Source organism: Dermochelys coriacea, chromosome 14 (assembly GCF_009764565.3).
Source record: "Dermochelys coriacea isolate rDerCor1 chromosome 14, rDerCor1.pri.v4, whole genome shotgun sequence".
Classification (NCBI taxonomy): Eukaryota; Metazoa; Chordata; order Testudines; family Dermochelyidae; genus Dermochelys; species Dermochelys coriacea.
Window position 1 is genome coordinate 26,049,579 of NC_050081.1, and position 13,877 is coordinate 26,063,455.

At 52.1% G+C, this 13,877-nt stretch overlaps 1 protein-coding gene across 6 annotated transcripts in view; it reads left to right on the plus strand.

Moving 5' to 3' along the window:
• Window positions 1-13,877, plus strand: part of MYOCD (myocardin) — a 480,210-nt gene that overhangs the window by 251,024 nt on the left and 215,309 nt on the right. For 5 of the 6 annotated variants that reach the window (XM_043496455.1, XM_043496456.1, XM_043496458.1 and 2 more), the window contains exon 2: window positions 8,935-9,188. In XM_043496455.1, coding sequence (XP_043352390.1) covers window positions 9,026-9,188 — 163 coding nt within the window. In that variant the 5' untranslated portion in view covers window positions 8,935-9,025. Of the gene's footprint in view, window positions 1-8,934; window positions 9,189-13,877 lie in introns of those variants that run through there. The other variant, XM_038371459.2, reaches the window with a different exon arrangement.

Consider the following 13,877-nt stretch of genomic DNA (forward strand, 5'->3'; position numbering starts at 1 on the left):
GCTGCTCATTCTGCTGCTGCTTAGGGCACTGTCCCCGCAAGATGTGGCTCCAGGGGCCAAACCTGACTAATGCTGCAACCACACGTGCTGGGTCACGATGGAGGAGAGGCCAGGGCAAATCTGAGTGAGAGGTGTTGCAACCCGCCTCTAGGTGAGCAGTGCCACAAGCAGCAGCAGGATGAGCAACCGGATCTGCAGCATGGCCAGCCCAGCAACGGGGAGTGCACTGTATGGCTGTTTGTAGGGTCCTGCCCACCTCCCCCATGCATTTGGGTCCCAGGCACGTGCCTAGTTTGCTCTGCATTAATCCAGGTGAGCGACTGGGGGGGAGCGACTCCGTGAGGCTGGGCTGATATGGGCACATTAGAGGCCAGCGTTTGAAAGTGGCACCATCTCTTCTTGTCCCAGCTTCATAAACAAGGAACAGAAAGAGCACCTGAAAGATGCTCCAGTTGGGCCAGGGAGCACCCAGCAAGGACTCCATAAAGCCAAACAAGCACCAGGCCAAGGGCAGCCCTGCTAGTCTGGCTGGACACTTCACCAGCCAGCTCACCCCCGCCCAGCCAGTCCTCCACCCTGGCAATGGTCTGGAGAAGAACTTCACTCCAGCTCTCCTCCCCACAACAGGAGCAGCCAGCGGAGGGCAGAGGAGCTGCAATGGCAGCCTGGATCCTTTGCATTGCACCCCCATAAGCCTTTGTCACAACACCACGACTCCCTAGCACAGCTGCCCCTAGATGGATACCAACACCTGCCCCTCCTCCCACCTGCCTGACCCATCCCAGACCCAGCACCACCACGAGGGGAGAACCCAGCTCTCCCACATTTCCCCTGTCTGAGGGGAGAGCTCAGGAACCCAGCTTCAGACCCTCTGGACAAGAGATGAGGCTGTGGTGCTAGACTGTGCAGGAATTCTTTGACTAAACATTTTTTCATCAGCAAATGCCAATTCATTGAAACTTTTTACCTATGGGGGTTGCCGAAAAGTCTGCAGGTCTCGGATGGAATTTCTGGTTCAATCCAGAGAGGGACACATGGCAGCCCCAGCTCCAAGCCCTGCTCTGCTGATTCAGAGACTGTCTCTTACGTCCCAGGTGAGTGCCCTCATCACCAGCCAATAGAGTCAGTCTCCTTCTCACTAGCCCAATGGCTAGTTACCTATTCATACACAATGGAAACACTCCAATGGGAGTGCTGACCTGCAGATGACCCACCGCGCTGGTGGTTAGAGCATTCAGCTGGGACGGGAGAGCCCCTGGTTCAAGTCTCTGCTCCACAACAGAGGAGCTTGAACCTGGGGCTCCTGTACTGCGGGCAGTGCTCATAGGCCTCTCTCCTTGTAAATTGGGCATGACTCCCCTCATGTCACTGGAGTTACTTCATCAGAGAAGTGCTGCAAGATAGAGGGGAACCAGGCCCAGATCCCTGGGTGGGACTGCCTAGGCATTGCGCTAACCAGGCAGTTAAACATGCTTTGCCTGAGCTTTGCAGGGGAGGAGGGTTTGAAAGTGTGCTTCAAAGAAGGTGGTTTGCCTGTTATTCGGGTACCTCCTTGCTCCCTGTTTTGGATAGAAAGAATGAAACTGTTAGACTCAAGCCTTTTCTCCCCAGAGTCCATTGTCTCACCGGGAAGCGCCCATGTAAAGCTACCATCAGAGGGAGACTGTATGGATTTACTGTTTATAGGCAGAGAGAGACAGGACATGACCTATATTGTGTATAGTCTCGCAACTTATGTGCTGGCAGCAGTGGTTGATGGGAGATGTGTTCTGAGGCTCAAAAGCGTGCTTAAGCTTTGTAAATACAATTGGTTCAAGCTGAAGTGAGTGAACAAAGTGGAATGTTTGGAGGCCAAATCTGACTTTAGAAAAAATACCATTGAGCCTGTGCTACTTGACTGTGAAAGCATGAGTCTCTGAGGTCAAGACATAACCTCCTGGCTCAGAAATCAAGGACCCCAGTACACTAACTGAAAATTAAAATGTTGCATCTGCTCTGAGTGCAAAAAAACTGTACACAGAGTAAGTAAGAAGCCTTCCTGAGAAGCACTGTCCTATGCCGGTGGTCTCCAAGCTGCAGCACTGGATTTCTGGCTCACTCGCTCTATTCTTCAAAAACATTAATAATCATAATCCATATAAAACTGTCATATTGGTTCAACATGGACGTCACCAAAGCCCTGACTAATTTATCAAAGATTTAGTGTTCAGCTGAACCAAGTCTCATTTTTGTAAGCAGATGCAGTTTGCTGGAATGTCTTCTCATCACCCACAAGTCTTCACTGGAAAGATGCATCACATCAGCAACTTCTAACCTTAAAAAATTTACATTCAAAATAGTAAAGTAAACAGTTAGTGCTAGTTCTGTGCCACTTATTAATTAAATAAATTGAGCTTTGGAATCACTGTTGTGTGTGTGTTGAAGCGGGCCTCTGTAAATGTGGCTGTGGATGGATGGCTGCATTCAACAATACACAGCAGTTTAGCTGCAGAATGCAACTTTCATGATCTCACAGTGCACAGAGCTAATAAATGATTGTTCAGTTCATTGGCAGTTCTGAAAATATAAAAGAAAAGTAGGTTTGAATCCATGCTGTGGAGCAGGGACTTGAGCCCTGATCTCCCTGCCCCCAGGGGAGTCTAACCATGCGACTATAGGCTTTTATAGGGCAGGATTTCCTCTGTCTCTTCTGTTCCACTTTTCCAGCAAAAGCGAGTGAGAATAATTCCCTAGGCCAGGGATTGGGACATTCACCTGGGAGGGGGAATACCTGGCTTTCAGTCTCTGCTTCAGTGACTCTGTAATTACTTATACAAAGCGGAACAGCTTTAACAGGAGAGGCTGAGAGACCCATTCCAGAGTGCCTTATAGAGTGGCCACTCAGGCATCCCCAGAATACTGGACATTTTGATACTTCTCCAACCCATGTGACCCTGCCCCCAGGACCTCACAAGACTGTCCAGCCCAAAACCAGACAAATGGCCTGCCTAGTGGCCCATGCCCTGATGGTTCAGGCACTCATCTGGGATGTAGGATTTGAACCAAGGTCTCCCCCATGCCAGGTGAACATCCTAACTACTGGCAATTACTAAGAGTTACAAAGGGGGCACCACCATTTTCTCCTCTGTGAATGATGCCTACTGCCCCTCGTGAATCTAGCCCCAAAATTGCACCGTTTCATTTTGATAATGCCCAAACTGGTCAGTTTGACACTTCAGCATGTTTTCTTTTTTCGTTTTGGCCAAAGCTATTCATGGAATGCGACATGAATTAGCAAAATGTTTCAGTCCACCTCAGTCTGCATTTTTTCTGCAAAAAAGTTTTGTCTGAAAAGCTTCCCCTGGCTCTAATCACAACACAGGCACGTTGCACAGAGGAGTTGGGTGGGGGGCAACAGCCAAGGAGAAGCCCAGAGAGCTGGTGAATGAGCACCACTTGCTACAGCTGGTCACTTCTGTGCAGCACAGACACAATGAGCTTTTTTCCATGCGTCAGGAAGGGTGGGGAGCCAATGAAGTACAAGGAGGCAGGAGGGAGGGGTTGTAGATGGCTGGAGTGGTGGTTCACTCTCCCTCTGGCAGCAGTGAGGAGAGGGTGGGGAATGGTGAGGAGGCTGGCCTGGCGGAGTGGAAGAGGGGGTGGAGGCTGGCCTGGCGGAGTGGAAGGCGGGGTAGAGGCTAGTCTGGCAGAGTGGAAGGGGTGGGTGGAGGCCGGCCTGGTGGAGCGGAAGAGGGTGTGGAGGCTAGCCTGGCAGAGTGGAAAGGGTGAGTGGAGGCTGGCCTAGTGGAGTGGAAGAGGGTGTGGAGGCCGGCCAGGTGGAGTGGAAGGGGTGGGTGGAGGCTGGCCTGGTGGAGTAGAAGAGGGTGTAGAGGCTGGCCTGGCGGAGTGGAAGGGGGGGTGGAGGCTGCCCTGGCAGAGTGGAAGGGGTGGGTGGAGGCTGGCCTGGCGGAGTGGAAGGGGGGGTGGAGGCTGCCCTGGCAGAGTGGAAGGGGTGGGTGGAGGCTGGCCTGGCGGAGTGGAAGAGGGGGGGGGGAGGCTGGCCTGGCGGAGTGGAAGGCGGGGTAGAGGCTAGCCTGGCAGAGTGGAAGGGGTGGGTGGAGGCTGGCCTGGTGGAGTGGAAGAGGGTGTGGAGGCTGGCCTGGCGGAGTGGAAGGCGGGGTAGAGGCTAGCCTGGCAGAGTGGAAGGGGTGGGTGGAGGCTGGCCTGGTGGAGTGGAAGAGGGTGTGGAGGCTGGCCTGGCAGAGTGGAAGGGGTGGGTGGAGGCCGGCCTGGTGGAGTGGAAGCGGGGGTGGAGACTGGCCTTGCGGAGTAGAAGGCGGGGTGGAGGCTGGCCGGCGGAGTGGAAGGCGGGGTGGAGGCGGCCTGGCGGAGTGGAAGGGGGTGTGGAGGCCAGCCTGGTGGAATGGAAGTGGGGGTGAAGAGGAGATGGCAGAGGTAGTGGAAGGTGGGTCCAGGAAAGGACGAGAGCTCCTGGGAAGGATACTGATGTGTGTGGGGAACCAAAGGGCCGTCAGGTTGGGCATGAGGTGACAGGCTGAAGACAGGACCTTTGCCAGACTCCAGACTGGGGATGCTGAGCTAGTGCAGCTGCTGGGTAGCAGAGGAGAGCTTGGGACTGTGGGAGAGAGGGGAAATGCAGGTCATCCCTGAAAAAGGAGATGGGTGCGCTACAGCCATCGCTTGGGGAGAATCTTTCTTGATGACCTTCAACCGCGTGGCGGCCAGTGATGATGTGGTAGGGAGGAGTCCAGGGAGGATTCAGAGGCTGGCTGTGGCAAGGAAGTGGCTAGGAACACAAGGTCCAGCCCGACTGGTGGGCGATGGGGAATGGCAGCAGGGGAGGAGGCATTGCTTGGTCTGAGGCATTCGAGAAGCATGGCACAGTCAAGCACCCAATACTGCACAGAGCCAAGGTGAATAAGAATTGCATGGGACAGGGGGGCCACCCGACAAAGAGATCATTGGTGTGGTGCCCTAAGGAGGGTGTTCTCCACACTGTGGGTGTAGCAGAGGCCTGGTCTGAAAGACCCCAGGACACTGTGGTGGAGAGGTGGCTGAGAGATCAGCGAAGGGACTAGGTTGTTTGTGTGGGTGGCAGATACATGAGACCAGGGAGGAAGTGTGAGCAGGGGAGTTGCAGATCACAAGCTGAAATACAGGCTGTGAGCACACCCGGGGGCAGCCATGTCTGCAGGGAGGAGTGTAGGGGGAAGCCAGGGTGGGGCTCGCCACACAGCCATTAGACAAGTGTGCTCACTGGTGGCAGGGGGCCCATGGGGCGGGCAGGTGATTGGGACAGAAGGGCTGTGTCTAGGAGGTTGCTACGGAGCTGGGAATGTTCACTTGAAGAGAAGGGGTGGATGGTGTCTGAAGGAAGTAAATGCAGTGGAGGGGCTGTGATTTTAGGGTTGCCAGGTGTCTGGCTTTTGACCAGAACACCCAGTCGAAAAAGGACCCTGGCCGCTCTGGTCAGCACTGCTGACCGAGCTGTTAAAAATCCGGTTGTTGTGGGGCTGAAAGGCTCCCTATCTGACTCTGCCAGGCTTCCTGGAAGCAGCAGCATGTTCCTTGGCTCCTAGGTGGAGGAATGGCCATGGGAGTTCCCTGCACTCTCCCTGCCCCATGTGCTGGCTCTGGAGCTCCCATTGGTTGGGAACCACGGCCAATGGGAGCTGCGGAAGTGGCACCTGCAGGCAGAGGCAGTGTGGAGAGCTGCCTGGCCATGCCTCTGCCTAGGAGCCGAGGGACATGTCGCCGCTTGCAGAGAGCTGCCTGAAATGAGCATTGCCTGGAGCTCACACCCTGAAACCCCTCCTGAACCCCAACCCCCTGCCCACAGCATCCTTCCATACCCAAACTCCCTCGCCAGAGCCCGCACCCCACATCCCCTACCATGTCCCAACCCCCTACCCCAGCTGTGAGCCCCTTCCCACACCCAAACTCGCTCCCAGAGCCCACACCCCGAACCCTCTCCCATGCTCCAATCTCCTGTCCAAGCTTGGAACCCCCTCCTGCACTCCGAACCCCTCGGCCCCACCTTGGATCCCTCTCCTGCACCCCACACCCCTCATCCCTGGTCCCACCCCCGAGCCCACACAGTCATCACCTTCACCCCCTTCTGCCCCCCAACCCCCTGCCCCAGCCTGGTGAAAATGAACGAGTGAATGAGGGTGGGGAACAGCGAGTGACAGAGGGAGGAGCCTTGGAGATTAGGCAAGGAAGAGGGTGGGGCAAGGGTTTCAGTTTTGTGCAATTAAAAAGTTGACAACCCTATGTGATGTACCAAGGAGATGGCAGCCATGTCACTGTCTGCCTGTGATGTAGGCTTGCCAACTGCCAATTGCACAAAAGCAAACACCCTAGCCCCCCCCACCTGTCCCTTCTCCAATGCCCTGCTCCCCACTCACTCCATCCTCCCTCCCTCCATCACTTGCTCTCCCCCACTCTCACTCACTTTCACCAGGCTGGGGCAGGGGGTTGGGGCGAAGGAGGGGGTGTGGGGTGTGTTCTCTGGGAGGGAGTTTGGGTGCGTGTAGAGGTGTGGGGTGCTGGCTCAGGGAGGGACTTTGGGTGCAGGAGGGAGTACGGGGTGTGGACTCTGGGAGGGAGTTTGGGTGCAGGAGTGGGTGCGGGGTGCAGGCTCTGGGCTGGGGTAGGGGGTTGGAGTGTGGGAAGAGGGAAGGGGTTCAGGCTCTTGCCAGGTGGCGCTTATCTTGGGCAGCTCCCGAAAGCGACTGGCACATCCCTCTGGCAGCAGCTCCTAGGCAGGGGAGCCAGGAGGTCTCTGCACGCTGCCCCTGCCTGCAGGCACCACCCCCGCAGCTCCCATTGGCTGCAGTTCCCAGCCAATGGGAGCTGTGGAGTTGGCACTTGGGGCAGGGGCAGTGTGCAGAGACCCCCAGACCCTTCCCCCAGGGACCGCAGGGACATGCTGGCTGCTTCCAGGAGTGTCGCCAGGCCAGGGCAGGCAGGGAGCCTGCTTTAGCCCTGCTACACCATCAGACTTTTAATGCCTAAAATCTCCCGGTTTGGCTTCAGTAGCCTCCGGGAGATAGAACCTGATTCTGGCAGACTCCCGGCAAAACTGGGATGGTTGGCAACCCTAGGAGTGAACAGGGAACAGGAACCTTGGCTCGGACAGGCTTGTCAGAGGGCAGGAGCCTTTGGCAGAGACAGCTTTCCTCGGGGCAGGCTGCAAATCTGACTGGGCCGTTTACTGGGGCAGACATTCTGCCAGAGCACTGATGCCCCTCTGAGCATGCCTGACAGCTGGGGCGGGTACCAGCAAGTGGCACAGGACTGCTGAAGCATTGTGAAATTTGTGGCATATGGAGGGTGGTTCAGGTGGCCAGAGGGGTTGGAGGTGAACGTGAAGGTGGTGTGAGGGGGCGGGGGCAAAGGGAGAGATGGCATGGGGCAGTTCCAGGCTGTAAGAAGGACTCAGGGAGCTTGATGTGGAAGAGACAGTGTCATTTACAGTGTATTATTCTGACTTCCTTATACAGTAAATTGTAATTGTTCAGGAACTTTTTTGTATCAAACCAGCTTTTATCACTGACTTAATCTTGCAGTTTTCTATTCTTGTTCTCCACAAATGCCCTTTTTTAGCTTTCCTCGGCTTTTTCCTGATGGGCCTCATTAGGGGCCGGGGCTGATTCTTCCTGGCATTCACTTTCACTTATCATCTTGGGATTTTTTGGACACTGCTTTGTTGAAATGTTCTTGCAGTTTTTTACTGCTATGCTTAGTATCAATCAATTGTTCCTGCAGATGCAGAGGTCTGCATCCCACAGTGTGAACAGAATTTTTCTCACCTCAGGCTCAGGAATCATCCTCCAAAGGTTCAGAGGTACAACAAAGTACCCACAAACTCAGATGCTTATTGAAGCCTGGCCTGAACAATCAATTTCTTGGGGCTGTAGAATTGGCCAGGATGTCTCCTAAGAGCAGACTTTCTGGTGCTTCCTGCTTCTGTCCCCTGAGGGTTTCATTCAAAAGAAAAGCAGGTTCAACTAGAGCCAGTCAGATTCTGCGTCAGGGAGAATATATTATCTGCAGACAAGCTGTGGATTTTACAAATGTGTTTCTTATTCCTAATTGCTCAGTGTATACTTTCTGCACACACCTTTTCATCCATGGACTGTTTGTGAAGTGATTGCTATTCTTATTTAGTAATCATGAGTCACTCTTTGTGGCATGCGATTGGCAGCCTTCTGTAAGACACCTGGTCTGATTTCTGTTACCTGATTGGCTTGGATAACCTGTGCTTTGTAAAGAAGCAAAGTCTCTTTTTCTGTGTGAGATTTTCTAACTGTTGGATGAATTAACTTTTGTGCTCCCAGTAATATGTATTCACAGCCTGACCAAAGGCTCTTGCTCTCAGCAAACATTCCTTGCCTATGGATACAAGTGCCACCATCTAAATGGTCATCAATATAGGGGCTGCAGGCACCAGTGAAGCAAGTCAGCAGGCTTTATTTGCACAAATTTTCACAACTCTTGATTACTATATTTGCCCAGCTCTATGGCTAGCCAGACGTCGTGGTATTTGCCCAGCTCTATGGCTAACCAGACATCTGTGTTCATCACAGAAGGTTTTGGCTGAGTTTGCACTGTGGAATGGCAGAAGCCTTAGCACCATTTTCATTTAATCTGAAAAAGCTCCCCCCTATCTCCAGCACTTAGAATTTGTTACTGGGTGACACCATATTTACTAACCTTAACCTGGATAAATAGAACAGAAGGGCCAAATGATGAGCTGGCATAACTCCCCTGAAGGCGGTGGAGTTACACCAGGTGTGTATCTATCTCGAAGTGTCTCCAGCAGGTGGAGAACTGGAGTGAATGTCTATCAGCTCTTTTGTATCACAGGGATCGAACATTGTTCCTTGTTCCAATGAAATGTCAGATGATTTAGGATTCTTCTGTTTCCGGTCTTTTCTAGAGTTGGCTCTGGAGTTCTGACCTACTGGAAGCTTTCTCTTTCAAAGTGGAGCAGCAAGATTCTGGATCAGTCCTTTCAGGCATGGTGATGAACGGTGTGATCCAACAGGAGCCTTCAGACCAGAAAAATACACCCCGTGGGTATGAAGAAGAAAAGACACGGAAAGAGAAGGGTGCAGAAGAAACAAAAGACTTAACCATATGCACCAAAGTCCAGCCACCCCCTTTTGCTGAGAGGAAGAACGGTGAGTCCCTTTTCCATTCTAGTAAGAAAAGGGAGAACTGTCTGAGCAAGATCATGCTTGATGACAGCTGTGGAGTGATGCTAATGCAGGATTTAAGTGAATGGGAACTGTATTACTCTGGTGCTTTGGAAGATGCTTTGGAAGATATTGCTTTAAACCTGTAAGTAAATGGGAGATTGGAAATTGCTCCTAAATTCAGTGCTTCTATGTCAGACTTAAATGCTACTGTCAGACTGTCCCATACCCCTAATCACTTTGGTTGCCCTTCTCTGTACTTTTTCAAATTCTAATATATCTTTTTTGAGATGGGGCAACCAGAACTGCACACAGTATTCAAGGTGCAGGCGTACTATGGATTTGTATAGTGGCTATAGAGAACTATCCACAATGACTCCAAGATCTCTTTCTTGAGTGGTAACAGTTAATTTAGAACCCATCATCTTGTATGCATAGTTGGGATTATGTTTTTGAATGTGCTTTACATTGCATTTATCAACACTGAATTTCATCTGCCATTTTGTTGCCCAGTCACCCACTTTTGTGAGATCCCTTTGTAACTCTTTGCAGCCAGCTTTGGACTTAATTATGTTGAGTCATTTTATACCATCTGCATACTTTGCCACCTCACTGTTTACCCTTTTTTCCAGATCATTTATTCTGGGAGCGGTTTTTGGTTTTTTTTATCTCCTTCCTCTGAAACATCAGGGATGGCCAAAGCTGGAGATGGGGCACTGGGCAGAGTGGGCCAGGGTTGTGAGGTGACATAAACCAGTGGTGTGCAAACTGAAGGATGCACCTCCCCCCATCAGCCCTGGGGGATGCAAGAGGTTCTCTGAAGGGGGTACAAAGAAACTTCAGCCTTTTGCCTTTTTAAAAAACAAACATACAAATAGCACTTTTCACAGCAGACTGTAGAGCCTTGAAGTGGGACTAGGATCCCATGCCCTAATAGCGGGAGTAAGATAAATATTCAACAAACAAGCAGGAGCAAGTGAGAATGGAGTAGATATTGCAGGGTGAGGAAGGAGTGGGATTAAAAAAATAGTCCTCCTGTGCCACAAACCACATGAACACTCGGCCAGCAGCGGCTGCCCTCCAGCTGCCCAGCTCTGAAGGCAGTACTACTGCCAGCAGCAGCACAGAAGTAAGGCTGGCAATGAAAGGGAGGTGTGACAAATTCCATGAAAGGAAGGGGGAGGGGTGTGACTGGAAAAGTTTGCACACCACTGGCATAAACCATTCTTTCTTCCAGGTGCTTGGCTGGGTGGTTCATGCTCACATGCTCAGGATCTAACTCATCGCCATATGTGGGCTCGGAAGGGAGTATTTCCCCAGGTCAGATATGCAGTGACCTTGCGCTTTTTTTGCCCTACTTTGCAGCATGTGGGTATGGGTCACTTACCAGGATTAGCTGGCTATCTCTCACTTAACCATTTCCCTACCCTAGTGGGGGCCTAGGGCTGCCTGTGGCACAGACTAGTCTAGTCTCCTGTGGGCTGCAATACTTTGGTCTCATTTCCATTGTAGGTTTCAGAGTGCAGGGGCTTTTGGCCTTGAACTCTATGACTCTATAACACAGGGCCAGTTTCTGATCTCACTGAGAATGGTGTAAATCGGGAGTAACTCTATGAAAGTCAGTGAAGTTACAGCTGTGGGAAACCTGTGTAAAGTGAGAGTAGAATAAAACCCAATCTATGCAAAGCCTGCTGGAGTTGTTTGCTGTTCCTTTTAGGCAGTATAAGGTAGTTGGCAACTGTTTAATATATTACATGATGAAAATTCCTTTCATGCACCATTAGGGCTCAGCATTAAGTCTTCAAAAATCAGGATATGTGAAAGTGAATCTTGAAGTTACAATGCCTTGCTCCTTTGACTGCATGCATTACGGAAAATAAGGAGTAACCTGACTAATGCCAGTGGAGTTCTACTGGCAACAAACTGGAGTAAAGCAGTGATGAATCAGTCCCAGAGCTTTTAAGTAATCAGTCACATGCTATTTTTCAGTCAATATCATATCATGGGACCAATTCTACATACAATCATAGATACCTAAGATATGATCTTGAATTTAAAGACTCCTACCGAAGGTGTACACATAAGGGTGCACAGTTAAGACTGATCTTTCAATAGTCAATTTCACAATTTACATTTCCTTGCAAGCTTCACATAGTCTTTTGCATTTAACTTCCCAAGGTTTTTTTAAAGGTAAAGACAGAAAAGTTCCCAGCTCTGTAATTACTAGGCACCCACATGCCAAGGTCAGTTACTGCCAATCAAAATTGCTAGTAAACTATGCACTTGTAGATCGAGGGTGCACCAGCTGATCACAGTGAGACCGGTGTCAGCCTTCTGACTAATCTAGATATTTATACTGTGCTGTCATAGCACTCTTGGCTGCATACAACTCCATAGCTGCACCTCCTTATAGCTGGGTCATTTAAGAAATCCTTAGGAAAGAGTAAGCACCTCTGACACCCTGGCCAGCCAGCCAGGGTGTTGCTGTCCTCCTAACCTTCTTTATTTTTTCATTTTAAATACATATAATTGCCTGGAATGATCATCGTAAAGAGCTTGTTCCTCCAACTTTGGGAGAAGCTGAGCCTCTTCATCACATTTTGTCTTCAGCTGGTGTTGGCAAACCTGCCAAGTGTTATGCACCTTTCCCTTTGATGTAACAACTGTGATCTCATGCACAGCTGATGAGAGAGGCTGACAGCTGGCCCTTTAAATTTGTGGGTTGGGGAGGGAAGAAGAGGAGTGGCTGCTCCTCCCCATAGCCTGTGTGTCCTCCTGGTGTGGAGCAGAAGTGTCTCTGACAGCATCTCTCTGCCCCACGGAGACTGGCATGATCCACTCTGCAGGGAGGGACCCAGAGCCCCAAGCCCTAAGAGAGCTACTGGGTAGGGCTCCTAACCCTCCCACTGCCCCCTAGCTGCCCCTGCTCCCAATCCTTCCCAAAGTGCTCCTGCCTTCAATCCTGCTGCCCATCCCGGCACCAGATCTCCCCCCGTTTTCCAGGTGCCTGAAAAATCACCCTTGCTGGGGAGGGCCCAGTGACTCCCCTCCCCTCCTGCTGACTTCAGGGGGTGAGCAGCTGGACCACACTCCCATCATCTCCAGGGCGCTGCCAAGAGAGACCCCAGCCATTATGGGACACAGGAGGTCCCTTTGCCATGGCTGGCTTCCCCAGCAGAGGCAATCCACTGCCCTTGCTGCAGGGAGGAGGGGGGCAGAGACTGATATCTTTGTGGGGGCAGGGGAGTATTTCTGGCAGGGGACCATTGCCTCCCTGTAGCCCCCCAGCCACAGTAGGGCTTGGCTGGTGAGAGAAGGTCACTAACTTCCCCTCTGACCCCTGACCCCCAGCCCCTGGCCACACACACATTACTGGGAGGCCATGGACGAAAAGAAGTGACTTTCACCCTCAAAAATGTCACACCCGGAGCTGCACATCTGGGTCATGATGCACTGAGGGTGCTCGGCCCTTTGCAGGATCCACTCCGAACAGGGACTGTATTGAAACAGCCCCGTCCAGCACCCCTGGCTGCGGTGAGCAACATATGTTTCCAAGGAGTTTTACTCCCATTCGCCTGCAGAGCCTGCCTGGCTCCGAGCCTGGGTGACGGGGCTGCACTTTCTTGTGCAGCAGCAGCAGAATCGTTTGCTAAGTTCCAGACAGATACACCTGTGCAAAACCCGGAAAGCCATGCTGGCAACTGAGCCACACAGGGGTCAGTGGGGCCATCCGGGGTCACTTAGGGTAGGGGGGCCACTCAGGGGTCACTGTGGGCAATGCAGCTGCCCAGGAGTCAGGGGTCACTGAGAGTAATGGGGGCACTAAGGGGTCATGGAAAGCAATGAGCCAGGGGTCACTTAGGGCAGTAGGGTCACCCAGGGGTCACTGTGGGAAATGGGTTCACCAGGGGTCACTGCGGGCAATGGGGTCACCCTGAGGTCACTGTGGGAAATGGGTTCACCAGGGGTCACTGCGGGCAATGGGGTCACCCTGAGGTCACTGTGGGCAATGGGTTCACCAGGGGTCATTGCGGGCAATGGGTCACCAGGGGTCACTGATGACAGTGAAGTCACCCAACAGTCATTTCAGGCAATGGGGTCACCCAGCGGTTACTGTAGGCAATGGGGTCACCCAGGGGTCACTGCAGGCAATGGGGTCATCCAACAATTGCCGCAGGCAATGGGATTACCATGGGGTCACTGCGGGCAATGGGTCACCAGGGGTCACTGCAGGCAACGGGGTCACCCAGGGGTCACTTCAGGCAATGGGTCGCCAGGGATCACTGCAGTCAATGGGGTCACCCAGAAGTCACTGCAGTCAATGGGGTCACCCAGAAGTCACTGCAGGCATTCCATGAGGTGCCTTAGTGGACATTCTCACTGTCAGTGCTGGCAGGGGATGCACAGGACAGTGCAGGCTGATGGGCATCTTTAGAAATGCAAGTGACTAAATACAAATCATCCAAAGGGAAGTCACTAGCAGTTAGGTGCCCACCTTGCTCAGACCCATTTGTAAAAGCCACAAGTCATCTACCTGCATTTTTAGGCACCTAAATCCCTTTAAAAATCTGGCCCTACGTCACTTTTTAAAATGGGACCTAGGCTCTTAAGTCACCTAGGTGCTTTCGAAACCGTGGCTCTTTGCCGAGAGTAGGACATTGGAAGTGTGGCTGG